General features: G+C 38.6%; 3 protein-coding genes across 3 annotated transcripts; 1 reads left to right on the forward strand and 2 right to left on the reverse strand.

Moving 5' to 3' along the window:
• Window positions 1–4355: 4355 nt before the first annotated feature.
• Window positions 4356–6353, reverse strand: LOC112165919 (F-box/kelch-repeat protein At3g06240). The gene is made up of 2 exons (XM_024302623.2): window positions 6208–6353; window positions 4356–6102 (listed from the first exon to the last, which is right to left on the reverse strand). The coding sequence occupies exon 2, from the start codon at window positions 5968–5970 to the stop codon at window positions 4756–4758; it is 1215 nt and encodes a 404-aa protein (XP_024158391.1). The 5' UTR covers window positions 5971–6102; window positions 6208–6353; the 3' UTR covers window positions 4356–4755.
• A 2739-nt stretch (window positions 6354–9092) lies between these two features.
• LOC112164231 (serine--glyoxylate aminotransferase) lies at window positions 9093–9971 on the forward strand. Its single transcript, XM_024300456.1, has one exon. It carries the CDS (start codon window positions 9093–9095, stop codon window positions 9969–9971), a length of 879 nt encoding a protein of 292 aa, XP_024156224.1.
• Window positions 9972–12279: 2308 nt separating this feature from the next.
• On the reverse strand, window positions 12280–13506 carry LOC112164232 (F-box/kelch-repeat protein At3g06240). The gene has a single exon (XM_024300458.1). It carries the CDS (start codon window positions 13504–13506, stop codon window positions 12280–12282), a length of 1227 nt encoding a protein of 408 aa, XP_024156226.1.
• Window positions 13507–18664: the final 5158 nt, after the last annotated feature.

Raw genomic sequence — 18664 nt, forward strand, 5'->3', positions numbered from 1 at the left:
ATTCCAAAACGTAATTCATACTCCAAAACTTCCACTGAACATACCTTTAATAATATCCCACAAAAGTGACAGAACAACCTTCAACTCTTCAAGCTTCAACCCTTCAACCCACACTCCCACAGAGCTTCAACCTTCAAGGCTTTCAATTCAGAACATACCCATCAAGCAACAAACAGAGATGCGAAGATTGTCTTCAGAGAACTCGACCTTCAAGGCCTCAACCTTCAAGCCTTCAACCCACAGATGTTAAAGCTTCAAGCCTTCAAGCTTTCGAACTGAACATACCCACTAGCTTCAAGCTTTCGATCTGAACATACCCACTAGCTGCGAAGTGCGAACTCGGGAAGAAGCAACGAACAGAAAGTGAGAAAGGGACGCCGCGAAGAAGCGAAGAGATATCTGATGTGAAGAGAGATATCTGATCGAAGCCGAGTGGTGTGTATTAGGTTGAAAGTGATAGGAAATTATCCAAAATACCCCCAAAACGTATCCAATATTTTGTCAAACCGTATCCAAGACGTATCAAAAAGGTCAACTGATGCTACATAGTCAATGATACGTTTTGAAGGTCCTAGATACGTACCCAGTGCGTATCGTACCCGTATCCGTATCCGATACGGATACGATACACCATAGTGAGTTTTTTGAAGTATCCATGCTTCATAGGAATATACCACACCAACCCAAACTTGCAACAATCAGCCATACTGAAAATTTGGCAACCCCTGCAGGTTGTGAACGAAAGGCCACAGAAGCACACGAAGGGCATGGATCCCAACAATGCAATCCCCCATGGTCTAGTCCATAATTTGTTGAGCAATTAGCTAACAACCTAGGTTAAAAGCGGACATAATATCATGTCGATCAGACCAATAGTTTGAGATGCAACGCGGCCATAATACACACAACATTTTTACCCGTGGTCATTTGACAGGAAAATGTGCATGCATCTTGCATCAGCTAGACTTCAGAGGGTTTCATACACTACACGGTTCCGGCCACTCAGTTACAAACAACAGACAAAGAAACAGAAATTAAGCTGGAATGCATATAGCAGTCCCTCTTCAGTTCTGCAGCTTCTGCTGCTGCAAACCGGATTCTATTCTTTATGGCGATCAATCCAGACCAACTCCTTATTGTCAAGCAGTTTGATAACAATTGTACCGCCTTCTGTAACAAAAGTTGGATCTCAAAAACTGCATGAAGTGAACACATCTGGTATGACCATTCTTAGCTTATTGGTCATACATACAGGGCCAATAAGCAAGTAAACTTTTACTATTTTGAGGCCATCACTAGTATGATCTTCTCTAATGGTAAGGTGAGATTTTTTGACTGAAAATCCTTCTTCTAAGAAAAATCAAGAGGGCGCAACCTAGTAAGGGTTGTTTGAAATGTGGATATGTGGAGTGTTTATAAATAATGCAAGTTGGGACATAGCATATATTTTCCAAAATAATGTGGAAGAAATAACTAGACCATATATGGAAAGTATTAGATCAATGAGTGCACCGTTCTAAACTCTAAATTAAGCACTTTTTTTTTGTCGATATACTGTACTTCTGTTTTATGTCCATACTAAATCACTGATCTCATGTTTTGTAAGTCTCTGCTAGTTTATTTTAGGGAAGTGAAATTCACACTCTTTTTTTCTTTTTTTAGTAACTTAAATTTTGTAGTTCATGAATCAACCGGCAAGAATATATGAATGATTATTGTTGTTAAGAAGTTCAGACTGTTTAATTAGTTCCAAAAGGTACAAAGAGGTTTACGGTAGGGCCGGGAGACCTGGAATCACATATAAGTAATCGGAGTATCATATGGTTACTAGAGCGCGCAGCCATAAACAACCGATAACAAGTAATAATAGTGCTTCATGCTTCACAATTTCAGCTACTCAATTTCAAATAAACACACAAAATACACAGAAACAATTAAACACCAAAGATGGAGAATCCAAATTATATGGTTCAACCGAAAAACTAGCCATCATTTAAATGCAGAAAATGGCAATCCCTCTCCAGTTTTGTTCTGCTTCTTAGTTTTTAAGGCCTTGAGTCCTCAGGTCACATGCTTCATCATCATTCAGGTACTGAAACTAAAGTTTCATCATATACAGTTATGTCAAATATCGTACACTCAGGCACCTCCTCAAGTCTATAATGGGCGCGGCACACTGTATTCTCTTCTTGATGGCAATCAATCCAGACCAACTCATTCTTGCCACAGGCAGTTTGATCATATATACTGTACCGTCTTCTGTAATAAATCTACGTTCTTTGCCAAGCAGTTTGATCATAACTGTACTGCCTTCTGTAACGAAACTAGGTTCCCAGCTAGGGCATGAAGTGAACTCATCAGGTAATTCATCTCGACCCAATTGAATGAGTTTAACCCAAGATATAGGCACACCATACTCTCTCATCACCCAAAATGTTCTATACCCATAAGGATCCGCAGACCATACACCAAGGCACCCTCCTAAAAGAACCTCAGTTCTTACACAAGTCACATCATCTTCATTTTGGTTGAAAACAGGTAATGGCACTTGCCGGAACTCCTCCTCTGCTAAATCAAAAGCAACCATAGTTGGTTCTATTTTCCCACCTGTTGGATAGTTGACCCAATGAATCGCTCCATTTGAAACAGCCCCCTGTCCGTCAATCCAGCCGGTCAATGAAGAGGGATATTTAATAACTTTCCAAACGTTGGCTCTGAGTGAGAACACATGAACTTCAACAAAACCACCGAGAGCAGGTTTTATGAAAACAAGCTTGTAGTCGTCAGTGGCTGACACTTGACCAAAACCATGATATAAAAAGAGAAGCTCGATGCTAAGCTTATCTCTTTTCCTTTTGTCCACTCAGAAGAACAGTTAGCTGATGTTCTGACAAAGACAGTATCGAGTAAGGAATTTCATGACTCACTTGACACGTCTGTATGCCCCAACTTGAGGGGGAGTGTTGGCGTGAGTCATACTTACCTTATTTATGTAGATATTCTATAATATTTTGTGATATGTAATATTATGTAATATCTGTAGTATTGTTAGGTTTACTACTTACCTTAGGAGTAGTACTTGTCTTATTAGGCGCAATTGTAATTTGTATATAATTCCTTCTTGTAAGGTGAATAAAACATCTGAGTTATTCAGTCAAAATTATCTCTTGTTTTTCGTTATATTTGACTATAGGGACGGTCATGAGTGAGGATAGTTTTTGTCGAAGAGAGATCCTCGAGGAAACCCTTGCACAGAGAGACGGCTAGGTCTGATTTTTAAAACTGATTCTCGTTTATATGACAAAACCTTAAAAATGATGATTATATGTGTGTTCTATAATAATATTATAGAATTTTTTTTTTATCACATATTGTAGAATTTTCTGAATGGACACAAATTTTTTTTTTATGTCTATCATTAGGTTAAAATTACAATGTTATTTATCACAACTCCGACATATGAGAGCAGTTGCAGCCAGCAGATGCATCTCGTCAAGAACTTATCAAGTCCATCAGAACACCATGATTATCGAATGATGCTAGATAAGGTTAATTATTCGTTGTTTTGATTGGCATTAGCCATTATAGATAGAAACATATACTTTAACATTTGCATACTTTTTTGTTTTTGAAGGAGTTTGAATTGGATTAAGTTGATGAGGTATGGGAATGCTTTTCTCATGGAAGTCATGGGGTCAATAAGGATTTAGGTCGTCTACATGGCATGAAATGTGCCTACTCTGGACTTACGATTGCAACTTTTGGATTATTTACTGGGTGAAGACCCCGTTTTAACAATTTTTTTACTAGGTACAATTCCTAATGCTTTATTGGTCTCGAAGCGAGTTGAGAATGTGATGAAACTTGACGATCAAGAAAATGCTGAAAACACTCTGCATCTGATGAAACTTTCTGAGGAGGTATTTGTATCTCCGAACATGACTGAAGGTTGGACAACATGGATTTGAACTTGTGAAGTTGCTGTCTTTGAAATACATCTAGTGAATGATGTACAATAATAATCAAATCCCATCATCTTGGACTCAGCAATCAGGGGAGTGAAGAATCCAGTTTTTCATATGAACATCACGAGAATGACTGGTCTCTGGAAATGGATGCTCAAGCTTCAATTTACACAAAGCAGAATTTTACAGAGGAATAGAGACAATCATGCCAATGGAGATACCATTATTGCAGTCGCTGCTGCATCCCTGGTCTTCCTGATAAACAGAACGAACTTGCATATATATCCTCAGCTTCTTATATATAAGTAGCAGTAAAGTAGACCCATGATAATATATTCAGTTAAGCTCATAGTTTTGTTACTCAGCTAGAAATGATACAGAAACATTAACTACTTCAATAGCCTCGAATTCTTATTAGTAACAAAGCAGCAATGAGATTTTTGATAGGGCCAGTCATAGCTAGTAAAATTACAATATGCTCATCATAGCTAATATTCTTATTTACAACGAAGAAACAAGGGAATTGTTGAGGCTGCATGTTCTTACTACCACTTCTAATAGTGGTTACTAAGCATCAGAGAAGTACAGCAAACAAAGATCATACTCCAACATGAAAGATCATACTCCATATAGTTTCCGCTCAATTACAAATAAACACACAAGGATTAAGTTATTGCAATAGTTATAACATAAACCAAGCAGCATCTGAATGCAGATAGCAATTCCCTCTTCACTTCTGCTTCTTCGGCTTTCAGGCCTAGAGTCTTCAGGCCACAATTATTCACTATAATCATTCAGCTACAGAAACTAGAGTTTCATCATATATGGTCGCACGAAAATAAAACGCCAGGTTTGACAGCTTAGGTTGTACCTTCTCAAGCCTATACCTTCCACTGCAGACTGGCTTCTCTTCATTACGGCATTCAATCCATAACAACTCCTTATTCAGTCTTAACACCATCGTATCGCCTTCTGTAATAAAACACAGATCCCATGGACTCTGTTCTACATCAAATACATTGCGGAAATCGTGTATATTAAATTGAAAGAGTTTAACCCAAGATTCAGGCACCCCATACTCTGTCATCGCCCAAACTTCACCTCCCTGAGTATCAAAACACTTCCGAGACCATATGCAAAGGTATCCTCCTAAATGAACCAGAGTTGTTATCTTTGTCGGATTTCTGTCTTCTTCATTTTGCCACAAAACAGGTGGCAATGGCACTCGCCGGAACTCCTCCTCGGCCAAACTAAAAGCATATATAACTGGGTCCAAAGTCTTATTTCCGCAGGGAGTGACCCAGTGAATTGCTCCATTTGAAAAAGTCCCGTGTCTATTGACCCAGCATGGGTATGACGAGTAAGGAGCTGTAATAACTTTCCAAATGTTGGCACTCAGAGAGAAGATATGGACTTCCAGCATATCATTGGGGGCAGGCACTACGGAGACAAGTTTGTAGTCGTCGCTGGCGGACACATGACCAAAACCATAATTCAAAAAGTATCTACCTGACTTCATCCTGAAACTTGGATGAGGTATCTTGCGGAAGAATCCAGTAGATGGGTTCCAGATAAACAAGCTCTTGTAATGATCGCGACAGGGTCGGCCAACAAGTACCAAACCATTACAGGAGCCCATTTCTTCCAAATCCTCAATCTCCTCAGATGGGAATGTGAAATTCTTAACTGAAAACTTATCATCTAAAGACTGAAATAGAGTGATGAACTTATCCTCAGCCCATTTCTTCCAACTGCCATCGTAACAAGCATTGGGCGTCGAACCTGGCTCTATGACTGCAGGGTAGGAGGTGAGGAGGACTTTTCTACGGAGGGTTTTCTGCTGAGAAGCAAATTGGAAGTGAGACTTTCCAAATTTAGGATCAGAAATGATCAGAGAACGCCACCGTTTCGAGACACAAGTGAACCGGATCAAAGACTTGACCGGCAAACGGCACAGAATCTTTACTATAATATCTTCAGGGAGATCCACGACGCAGCTCGACATTGATTGACATGTAGAGATTAGAATCAACTGGGTTTTCCGACTTCTTGACTTAGACCCAGAAACACAAATAACTGAAACTAAGAAAACCCTCTAAGAAACACCACCCACGGTTTTGGCTAGTTTGGTTTCTAGCTGCAACGGAGATATAAACCGATTGGAGTGTGTTGATTTACGTATCAGACCAAAAGCAATAACATTTGTACAGACTCTGAAACAAATGAGTAAAGAAAAACTAACCCACAGACCAAGGGATTGGAGTATTTGATCACAAGCCAAAATCTGAATCTGAAATTCTAAAAGCTCTGCAATGGAGGTAAACACCGAAGAGAAATGGAAGAGAGAAGTGAAGCCAATGTTTCGCAGGCGCAGCGTTGACAACCACACGTAGATCATTTATAAGTTTGGGCTTGGGCTTCGACCCCATTGGGTGTTCCGGTGTTAACCTTCATACAAGTCAACGTGCAAAAGGTCTTGACCAGTATTATGGACTACAGCTGTTCTCCACTCTCCATGTAGTGGTGACCTGTTATGGGGTCATGATTTTATCCTAGATATTTTCTATTTTCAGTTGTAATAATGGTTAGGGTGTTTCCCGGACTATATATAGGGTCTTGATATTAGAAGTTGGGAGTGTTGCGTTAATTGAAGAAACTCATAAAACAATTGTTCCAACTTTTTCCCTCTTCTCTCTTTCTTCTCCTCCATTGTTGATAGCTTGAGATATTCAAGGTTTAGTTATGGCTGCCATGTTATCATGGTATCAGAGCTATGGCTCTTGATCCTGTGGACTATTTTTGACTTTAGAAGTGTTCGTCTACTTCTAGTTTCCGCATTTGAGCTTCGTTGTTCTTCATCAAGGTGAAAACCTAGATCTGTGATTCGATGATGAAAGTGACTCATAGCTTGCTTTTACAACTGCGTGAGCTCTGAAAATCCTGTTCTACGGTTCCGCATCATCTCAATTCAGCTCATACTCAACATTTTGTGCCCTAATTTCTTCAACTGTGCTCGTCGACTTCAATTGGCAGGTTACTGCTTCACTGCTACAATTTCTCAGCAAAATCTCGTACTCATTAAATTTGGAATTTACAGTATGCTCAGATCCTACTTTTGGTCATGTAACGTTTATGGATATCACTTAATTGTCCTGCTTTTCGTTTGACTAAACATTGCTTCTAGTGGTTGCCCTGTACACATTTGATTTTGGAATGGATTCTGGGGGCTTAGTTGTCTGACTTTTAAGTTGAAGGGTTGTTATTCTATCTGGCTTTTCATCAAACTTTTTATGGCATATTCACAGTATTATCTATTGAGTTCACCTAGTTTACTGGTATTTGGAGTATCTACACTACTATACATGTGTGTTGTTGCTGGATTCTTCCTACATATGATGGATGCTGCTATGATTGAAAACTTGCATTGGTCTACGAAGCATTGAAGTTTTTGGAATAATAAATAGAGTTATGTTGATTAGTGATGTTACTGTGAGTTGGATGGTGATGTTTAAAGACAAAGTCTTGAATTAAACAAAACAAAGTCATGTTGCAAGCCATATGGTGGCTTTGAAAGCAAAGTTTTCATAAAGTTTGGTGGTAGTCAAAAACAAACAAAAGTTTGGCGATTAGTGAAATTGGAATTTCATTGATTCATTTTGGAGTTGGATTATTTGACATACTTGGTGTCAGCAAACTCTGGTTAGAGTATATATGGCCTCTAGTCAAACTTCATTTGAGATTTATATGTTGCTTGGTATGATGACGAGAAGATTGAATTACTATAACTTCATCACTTGGAGCTATCAATTTCAAACTCTTTTAGAGGGACAGGACCTCTTCAGTTATATTGATGGCAACACTCTTTGTCCTACAAAGTATGCGATCACTGATAGTGAGGAAGTAACAGGTGAGATCACAGCAGCCTACAAAATGTGGAAGAAAATAGATAAAGCTTTGCTTAGTCTTCTTATTGCAATTGTGGATGATGAAATAATGGACATTGTGGTCGGAAGCAAGTCTTCAAGGGAGGCATGGCTCTGTCTACAGCAGAGATTCTCACCTGTGTCTAGAGCTGACATAATACAGCTCAAGACTGACCTTCAAACAATCAAGAAAGGAAATGATTCTATTGAGAGGTACTTGATTCGTGAGAAGCGTGCTAGATATCAGTTAGCTTCTGTTGGGGTTACCATCTTAGATGAAGACATAGTTGTTGTGACTCTAAATGGGCTCCCTGGAGAATATGCAATGATTAGAACTGTCATTCGTACTCGGGATACTCCCATTACTCTAGAAAATCTCAGGTCTCAATTGTTAGCTGTCGAGAGAGACATTGAAGGCATTTTCCAAACTCATCCTCACATGCCAGCAATGGTAACAAGAAACAACTCTTAGAGAACTCATTTCTATGCTTCTGATGAAGGAGATAACATAGGGAAATACAAGAAGAACACATGGTCTAGAAGAGGAAACATAAACTATGGTGATTATAATCATGGCAACAACAATTGGTTTGGAAACAATAGAACCTTCAATGCAAAATGTCAAATATGCAGCAAGAACGGACATACAGCTGTGAACTGCTTTTACAGGAATGATATCTCACATGATCATCCAAGCTTGACTGTTGTGGTTTGCCAAATCTGTGGTCTGAAAGGACATGTTGCCTTTAACTGCTATCACATGTCAAACTATGCCTTTCAAAGAGCCAAATCACCTTCTACTCTTACTGCAATGATTGCATGTAATACCAATGGTGCTCGTTCTTCCGGTGCTTCTAGTGCTTCTGCTTCTGCAAGTGGTTTTTCATCTGTTGTACCATCTGTTGGTACTGATTCTTCCTGTTTTTCTTCTGCTAATTTACACAGCATGATGCCTTTTCTTCCAATCAGTTCTGCTTCGAGTAACTCTCTTGACACCCACATTGGAGTCTCCCCTGCTGTGGCTGATGGGGGAGAACAGAATATGACAAATAATAATCACACTGATGCACTATTGAAGTTGCCTTATGAACCTCAAGACCTTAGTAATTGTGCCTGGCATGGAAGCTCTGAATTTGCCATTGCTAATGTTCCTGCAAATTATCCGTCTTCATACAACACCGGTGTAAGCTGCAAGAGTGGAAAAATGGACAATGTTTACGCACTAGGAAGGAACCATCTCTTTGTTCCAGGGCCAGTCAATATCTTGGAACCCGTCCTTCGGGCAATGAACAGAAACAATGAGGACTATGGTTCTCCAACTGTTTCAGCAATGACAAAAGTCCTGCTCGAGGATGTCAAGAATATTTTCAAGACTGCTACCGGAACTCCATTTATGATCTCTACCACAGGTACTGGTGCATGGGAGAGTGCACTTACAAATACATTGTCCCCTGGAGATCGGATTGTATCTTTCCTGATTGGCCAATTCAGTTTGTTGTGGATTGATCAACGGCAGCGCGTTAATTTCAATGTCGATGTTGTGGAAAGTGAATGGGGCCAAGGTGCCAACCTTGACATCCAGGCATCAAAAAGTGTCGATGCCACTGCACACACTATAAAGGCAGTATGCATTGTTTACAATGAAACGGCAACTGGAGTTACCAATAACTTGGCTACAGTGAGAAAAATACTTGACCACTACAGGCATCCGACTTTCTTTCTTGTTGATGGAATGTCTTCCATATGTGCTCTGGATTTCCGTATAGATGAATGGGGAGTAGATGTAGCCTTAACTGGCTCCCAGAAAGCTCTTTCCCTTCCCACTGGCATAGGGATTGCATGTGCAAGCCCCAAAGCTCTTTCCTGCCCATTTGGTACTTCTTCAACTCCTAATCCTGGATATGTGTTGAATAATGGTATTGGTAATGATATTCTTGCTGGAACTTTTTCTGCTCAAGATCAAGCATATAATCAACATTCCATGCTTACCAGAGCCCAAAATGAAATTGTCAAGAAGCTAACATTTCAAGATTTTTGTGCTTATGATGGGTCTGCGTACTTCAATGGCTTTACTTGTCAATAAAAATATGCACAGGATTTGATTCATAGAATTGGTATGGATACATCAAGAGCTGGTATGCAAAGCTTTTTCATGTTGTTAGAGAGTGAGTGTAATGGTATGCTCTGTTCCTTCATTATGTTCCTTCTTCTGAGCATACTCCAGCTTTTGAGTATACTGCAGATGGTCTTACGACGGGGTTAAACTAGCTCAGTTGTCAGTACACATTGCTCCAATCTCAGTTTGGTTAACCCCAACTGAGATTGAGGGGAGGTGTTAACCTTCATACAAGTCAACGTGCAAAAGGTCTTGACCAATATTATGGACTACAGCTGTTCTCCACTCTCCATGTAGTGGTGACCTGTCTGTTGAGAATATATACATTCCACATGGGAAAAATGGGACCTTGCCTATGAGCTTATAAGGGTTTGGGCCACTCCATCCATTGCCAATTGGTTTTGGATGTGAACCCCAGATTACTTTATCATGTTATCAGAGCGGGTTACCCACGTGTGCATGTCTAACGGCCACACGGGCTCCACGTCACCCAAGTGTGTATGGCTTGAAAATTCGCTACACGTGCGGGGGCGTGTTGAGAATATATACATCCCACATGGGAAAAATGGGACCTTGCCTATGGGCTTATAAGGGTTTGGGCCACTCCATCCATTGCCAATTGGTTTTGGATGTGAACCCCAGATTACTTTATCACTGTCATGGGGTCATGTTGTAGGTGTCATGCTGACATGATTTTATCCTAGATATTTTCTATTTTCAGTTGTAATAATGGTTAGGGTGTTTCCCGGACTATATATAGGGTCTTGATGTAAGAAGTTGGGAGTGTTGTGTTAATTGAAGAAACTTAGAAAACAATTGTTCCAGCTTTTTCCCTCTTCTCTCTTTCTTCTCCTCCATTGTTGATAGCTTGAGATCTTCAAGGTTTAGTTATGGCTGCCATGTTATCATCCGGTTGGGTTTGGGCTAGCCATCTACACTAGCCATTGGTGCATTTGGTGGTGGTGTTTTAGCCAGTCTTCATGGCCATTGTGGAGGATGATGTGACCAACCATTCAACTTCAACCTCGAGCCAGTGGCATGAGTGATTGCATAGGAATGAATAACAGACTTGCTTGTCATGAAAATAATTTCATTGAATAAGGGAAGTGGGTTCATGAAGCATTCTGAATAATCATTATATGCTTCATAGTTCTACTGTACTACAAAAACAACATAAAGAACGAGAAGCCGGTGGTACTTGATTAAACATCACACATGGAGAATCCACATTAGAATAGTTAAAGCAAAACAATCAACATAGAAATGCCCATACAAGTCCACTTCCTTTCCGCTTGTTGATTTTTAGGTCTCTGAGTCCCCATCATTCACCATAATCATTCAGGCACCGAAAGCAAAGTTTCATCACATATGGTGGTGTCGATCAAAGACATACACCCGAGAAAGATCATATACTTCATACTTTCCGCTCTCAATTACAAATAAGCACACAAGGATCAAGTTTTTATTTTTTTTATTCAGGAAGGACAATACAAGCCATAGTACTGTGTGCATAACCAAGAACCATAATTATACAGCAGGGAGTATGAAGTAACAAGATTTCACCAAAAAGCGTGGCTGTAATCTTATCTAGCTTACACAATTTTACAATCGATTCCTAAAGATAAGCTGGTGCACCAAGATTTGTTCTAGGCTCAAAAAAGAAAATAAAACTTTCTTTGTGTGATTGCGGTGATGATCAGAAAGGTACCTCTGCTTTGTTTTAATCTGAAAAATATGCATTGCTATGAATAAAGAAAAATCAAAGCACAACCCATTTCATATTGCCATCACAAACCACCACAATAGCTAGCTAGTTGCAGTTGTAATCACATATCTCCATCCTCAGTTATTTTCAAAGGTTCATGCTTTTGTTATTTTCTGCAATTGATGTGCCAGAGGGTTCATACTTCATACAATAGTAGTGAAAAAGACTACAATTTGATTCAACAGCTCTAAATGTAAGTCAACAAGAGCAATTTGAATCCAAAGAAAATAGTAACTTACGGATGAGTGCTTGATTTCCTTATGAGCTGATTCAGTGCATAAACCAAATCGCTGATTACAGAAAGAGAGAGAGGAGCTCAGAGGGCACCTATTTGAAGTAGTGAAGAAAAATATGGACTGATTAAGTTAACTCGATTAACATCACAGGTGGAGAATTCAAATTACAATAGTTATAATATATAAACCAACAAGCATTTGAAAGCAAAATTGCAAATAGCCCCTCTTCACTTCTGCTTCTTGGTTTTTCAGGCCTTGAGTCTTCATACTATAATCATTCAGCTACAGAAAGTAAAGTTTCATCATAAGCGGTCGCATGAAAATGAAATACACACCCCGGCACCTCAGGGTGAACCTCCTCAAGCCTATACCGTCCGCTGCAGATCGGCTTTTCATCATTATGGCATTCAATCCAAAACAACTCCTTACTCAGGCTTATCACCATTGTACCGCTTTCTGTAATGAAACACAGATCCCATGTACTGTATAATGAAGCAAAGACATCTGGTAAATCTGGTACTCTAAAATTAAAGAGTTTAACCCAAGATTCAGGCACCCCATACTCTGTCATCGCCCAAACTTCACCTTTGTCGGGATTATAACGCTTCCGAGACCATATGCAGAGGTATCCACCTAAATGAACCAGAGTTGTTATCTCGGTCGGATTCCTGTCTTCTTCATTTTGCCACAAAACAGGCGGCAATGGCACTTGCCGAAACTCCTCCTCTGCCAAGTCAAAAGCATAGATAACTGGGTCAGAACTCTCACTTCTGCAGTGAACGACCCTGTGAATTGCTCCATTTGAAAAAGTGCCCTGTCCACTGTCCCAGTCCGCTCTTGACAAGTGAGGAGCTGTAATAGCTTTCCAAATGTTAGCTCTCATAGAGAAGATATGGACTTCCACCAGCTGACCGAGGGCGCATAATATGAAAACAAGTTTGTAGTCGTCACTGGCCAACTCATGACCAAAACCAAAATTTATGAAGTACCGGTACGCTTGATCTGTTGCTGATTTTATTAGCTTCTCGCGGACACTTGGACTGGGTATCTTGCGGAAGAATCCAGTGGATAGGTTCCAGATAGACAAGTTTTCGTAGCCACCGAAACAAGGATTGCCTACAAGTACCAAACCATTGCAGGAGCCCATTTCTTCCGTATAAGCATTCTTCTTGGATGGGAATGTGAAATTCTTGACTAAATACTTATCCTCTAAAGATTGAAATCGAGGGGGTAACTTCGAATTGGGATCGTAACAAGCATTGGGCCTCGGACCTGGCTCTCTGACTGTAGGGTAGGAGGTGAGGAGGACTTTTCTACGGAGAGCTCTCTGCTGAGAAGCAAGTTGGAAGTGAGATTTTCCAAATTTAGGATCAGAAATGATCATAGAAGTGATAGAACACCACCGCTTCGAGACACAAGTGAACCGGATCAAAGATTTGACCGGCAACCGGCACAGAATCTTGACTACAATATCTTCGGGGAGATCGAAGCAGCTCGACATTGAGTTATAGAGATTCACTGTCTTCAGTGCTCCAACTAGGTTTTCCGACTTCTTGACTTGGACCAAAAAACTGAACTAAGAAACACTACGCACCCTCCCTAATTTGGTTTTACTGCAATGGAGATATAAAAGTTTTAAGGGCAGGGCAAGAATTATGCGAACCGAAAGTAACAAAAACTTGTACAGAATCCGAAAGAAATGAGTAAAGAAAAACTAACCCACAGAGCTCAGATGCGTGCCAAGGGATGAAGAGCCCAAAATCTGAATCTGAGAAATGGAAATGGAGGTCAAGAGAAGTAAAGGAAAGTGCAGATAGATATAATATAAAAACGGATCTTGGGCTTGGGCTTGGGCTTCGACCCCAGTGAGTGTTTCGGCTGGGTTTGGTTACCTTTATTTGCACCGGAGACTAAACTACGTATGTGAACCCGAACTCAATGCACTGTGCCACTGTCCGATATACTATTTCTTTTTCGGTGATTGGATTGCTACTCTTCAGGTTTTTACTATGGGATTGGGAGCTATACAGCATCTCAGAACATAAAAGAAGAAACAGTAAAATGATGATAATGAATGATCATAGTTAAGAAAGAAAAACTAACATTCTGTTTTAAAAAAGAGTTATTTACCATTAAGGTAAACTCAAATGGTCTAATGACCATGCGCAAAATGGGGGGATTGGAAATCCGTGCGGCCACAATCAAAACATAGAGAGGAATTGAAATTAAACATTAGACATTAAATTTGTAATTAATTACGAGAATGCCACCGCATCTATTTCTTTCCCATTGTACCAAACTACCAACTCATTAATGTCAGTCAATTGACTATTATTAATTTATTATTAGTATTACGAGTTTATCATTATTCTATCAAAAAGAACTCATTTGAATCTTTGTATTCTGCTTTAGAACTAACTAGAAACTTACTGAGGGTCAGTAACATATTTAGAGAAATTAGTTGTTTAATTTTTTTAGCTGCACTTCATTTCAACACTAATTTTTTGCCTAAACTGCATTATTAGAAAATACAATGTTCATAATAGATTTAGACTGTGACAGATAGACTACTGCTATTGAGGCAAAGCCATGATTATGATATTGCTACTGATGTTCAATAACAATAATAAAACCGTAAATTTCAAAATAACATAAATTTTCTCAAAATGCAACAAAAAGTATATTGCTATTGACGGTAGTAATATAATGGATACTGCTACTGATCGTCAGTAGCAATGAGAAACTTTGTCTACTACCAAATACCAATCAAAGGAAGAAAAGAAAAGGGCCCAAAAGGAAAATAAGAATCCATAAATGAATCTTAAACAAAGTAACCAAAGAAAATCAACAAGATGAATTGTGGAGTCTTAGAAGCTTATAAGAAATATTTTTTCTCATTCAAGAATAAAAACTAAATTGCTGCTGAGATTCAGTATATTTACGATTTCGACAATGCTACTGACAGTTAGTAACTGGTATTTTTATTGAGTAAGGGCACTTACAGACATTGATACTTACTCTCACTATACTCACTAATGTTATTGAGTCAGTATACTTACTAACATTGTTACTGACCATCAATATACTTACTAAAAACACTAACAAAAACTATAAGAAATTTGAATAAGTATAATCAAAGTTCTAATTGTAATTAAAATTAAGTTTCTATAGAAATGACAATATCAAGATTCCATTTATTATAAAAAGGTAAGTAAACTACTACAAGTTCCTCACAAATTGACTCAAAATAATGAAATTTCAAATTTCAGTCGTCCCACTAGGTAGACCCCAAAGACCATATTGAACAACCTCATCCATGTGTTGGAAACCTCAATAGTAGCCTTGATCTAAATGTAACACAAGAAGAATAATCATGAAGTGAGTACCTCCACAAGACTATATTCACAAATATTAATGACCTTTAGTAACAAAAGGATTAGCTAATCAATACACCAGAATCTTAATATTCAACCACAAAAACTAAAAGTAAATTGCTTCAAACATAACTACTACACACAAACATTCACCAGTAACAACAATCACACAATTGTTACTAACATTCAACAACAAATCAAATATCATTACTGATGGTCAATAACAACTCAAACATGGCTATTGAGGTTCAATAACAATTCAGATATGGTTACTAAATTTCAATAGTAAATAAGATATGGCTATTGAGGCTCAATAACAAATCAGATATGGCTATTGAGGCTCAATAACAAATCAGATATGCTTACTGATTGTCAATAACAAACCAGATATGCCTATGAGGGTTAATAGCAAACCATACACGCCTATGTGGGTCTAGATTTTGCTACCAAGGATCAGTAGGAATAAAATAATCCTATTGTAGGTCAGTAGGATCATGTCAATCACTAATGAGGGTCAGTAGGGATTTAGTAGATAACTAGAGTTCCTAAGAACTTTATCGTCATTATATGTAATGGTAACAAACTGTGTAATATGAACAAAACATCTACCTTAGCCACTGGATACAAATTAAAATACCCTACAAGAAGAGACTTGAATTAACCAATTACTTCATGAAAACAAAACTATGAAAACCTAAACACCAACGATTAAGTAAAATCAGATGTATTAAGTATTAACTAGGAAAAGAACAATCAATTATATATATCAGCTCGCATTTGATTTCACACCATGAACATAATAAAAAGTTAGTTTGAATTAACAAGAAAATTCACATGCAAAACAACACATTGTGAATTTTAATAGAAATGGAATCAAAAAATTCAAAATACAGAAAAACATACTCAAAGTATTAGATCTATAATTCAAATTTCATGTATGAATGAAAACTTTAGATTCATCGCCTTGATTGATTTCAATCTCGATCCAAATATCGATACCGATCTAGATCTCTTCTCTCTCTGGGTTACAAATCAAACTTCATATTTGAGTGAGATTTTCAAATTCGTCTCCTTGATTGACCCGATCTCGATCTCGATCTCGATCCAGATCTGTTCTATCTTTTTGTCTCTCCTCCTCTCTCTATTCTCTCTCTCTCTAGCTCTCTTTCCCTCTCCCTCTATCTCGTCTGTCTTCCTCATATGTGTTAAGGGATATTTTCGTCAGTAAAACATAAAGAATTTGGATGTGTGTCTACATGGGCTTTATCAGCTCACCGCAAAGAAATAGGTCCCTTGGACTCTGCGCGTGGGAATTATTTGCACGAGATTGTAGTTATCAGTAATTTGCTATTTAAAAAATCAGAAATTGAGGGAGAATTGAGTCGTGCTTTAACTGATAAGGACATCTTATATACAGGATTAGAAGCATAGAGATAGAGTTGCATAATCGTACAATAATTGGATATCTACGAATATCTCCGAGAATATCTATAACATAAACTCTATTACAACAAAAGCAATAATCGTACATGGAAACATAATCGTACAATAATTGGATATCTACGAATATCTCTGAGAATATCTCTAACATAAACCTTATTACAACTAAAACAAGTAACTTAGAGTTTGATAATGAATGATCATTATCATAGTTAAGAAAGAAAAACTAACATTCTTGTTATGAAAATAATGGAAAATACTTCAGTACATTAATGTACCAATACATCAAATAGACTAGGTTCAATACAGAGGTAGACTAGCTCGATACAAGGGTAGACTAACTCCATGCATGTCTACTCATGTACTGAGCTAGTCTACCTCTGTCTATATTGAACTAATCTACTTGATGTATCGGTACATTAATGTACTGTAGTGTAGACAATCCCAAAAATAATTTCACTGAATAAGAAATACAGATATATCTAATAGGGAAAATATTAAAAAAAAAAAAAAAAAAGTTGAACAACCTATTTTTAGACAATATTAGTTCCTCGGAGACAAACATTATGAGGCACAAAGTCCACCCTCATCCCTCATTCAGAGTCTACCACTCTCTAAGAGCAAGTTCACCCGTTGGGTCACCAGGTCACCTACTATTCACTGCTCTTTAGTGTATATTTTCATTATCTGGGTCACGAAATACACTATGCCCGTGACACGGGGCACGAAATACACTGTGCAGGTCACCATGGTGACCCAAAACACTGTACAGGGTGACCCAGGGCACGAAATACACTGTGCCAGTGACCCAGAGGGTGAATTTGACACTAAAAAGTAGTGAATAGTGGGTGATTTAGTGACCCAACGGGTGAACTTGCTCTAAGAACCCACCGCCCTTTCCCTTATTTGTTGATTTATTAATAAACAAAAAGAAAAAGTACAAGCTAAGAAAAAGGGAGGACCTTACCCCAAATACAAAATGAAGAGGAAACAGAGCTTCATACAAGCCTAACAAAAGCTCAAAACTACAACTATGGCCACCCCACAACAACCAACCATAACACCATCGTCCATGACAAGCAATAACCTATGAAGCATAATTAATTACCTTTGCTGTATAATTAAAAAAACTTATTAATCACAAGTGATAACTCCTTTGAAACAGCAATATATACCAATAGCAGCAAATTTAATCCAATGCCACAGCAACACAAAGCCACTGCAATTATAGAGAATATACCTCACCAACCCAAACTTGCAACAATCAGCCACACTGAAAATTTGGCAACCCCTGCAGGTTGTGAACGAAAGGCCACAGAAGCACACGAAGGGCATGGATCCCAACAATGCAATCCCCCATGGTCTAGTCCATAATTTGTTAAGCAATTAGCTACCAACCTAGGTTAAAAGCGGACATAATATCATGTCGATCAGACCAATAGTTTGAGATGCAACGCGGCCATAATACACACAACATTTTTACCCGTGGTCATTTGACAGGAAAATGTGCATGCATCTTGCATCAGCTAGACTTCAGAGGGTTTCATACAGTACACGGTTCCGGCCACTCAATTACAAACAACAGACAAAGAAACAGAAATTAAGCTGGAATGCATATAGCAGTCCCTCTTCAGTTCTGCAGCTTCTGCTGCTGCAAACCGGATTCTATTCTTTATGGCGATCAATCCAGACCAACTCCTTATTGTCAAGCAGTTTGATAACAATTGTACCGCCTTCTGTAACAAAAGTTGGATCTCAAAAACTGCATGAAGCGAACACATCTGGTATGACCATTCTTAGCTTATTGGTCATACATACAAGGCGAATAAGCAAGTAAACTATTAC

The sequence above is a fragment of the Rosa chinensis genome, chromosome 5, assembly GCF_002994745.2.
Source record: "Rosa chinensis cultivar Old Blush chromosome 5, RchiOBHm-V2, whole genome shotgun sequence".
Taxonomy (NCBI): Eukaryota; Viridiplantae; Streptophyta; class Magnoliopsida; order Rosales; family Rosaceae; genus Rosa; species Rosa chinensis.

Coding starts and splice junctions, on each gene's coding strand:
- LOC112165919 (XM_024302623.2), bottom strand. CDS start 5,970: ATGTCGAGCTGCGTCGTGGATCTCCCTGAAGATATTATAGTAAAGATT.
- LOC112164231 (XM_024300456.1), top strand. CDS start 9,093: ATGGACAATGTTTACGCACTAGGAAGGAACCATCTCTTTGTTCCAGGG.
- LOC112164232 (XM_024300458.1), bottom strand. CDS start 13,506: ATGTCGAGCTGCTTCGATCTCCCCGAAGATATTGTAGTCAAGATTCTG.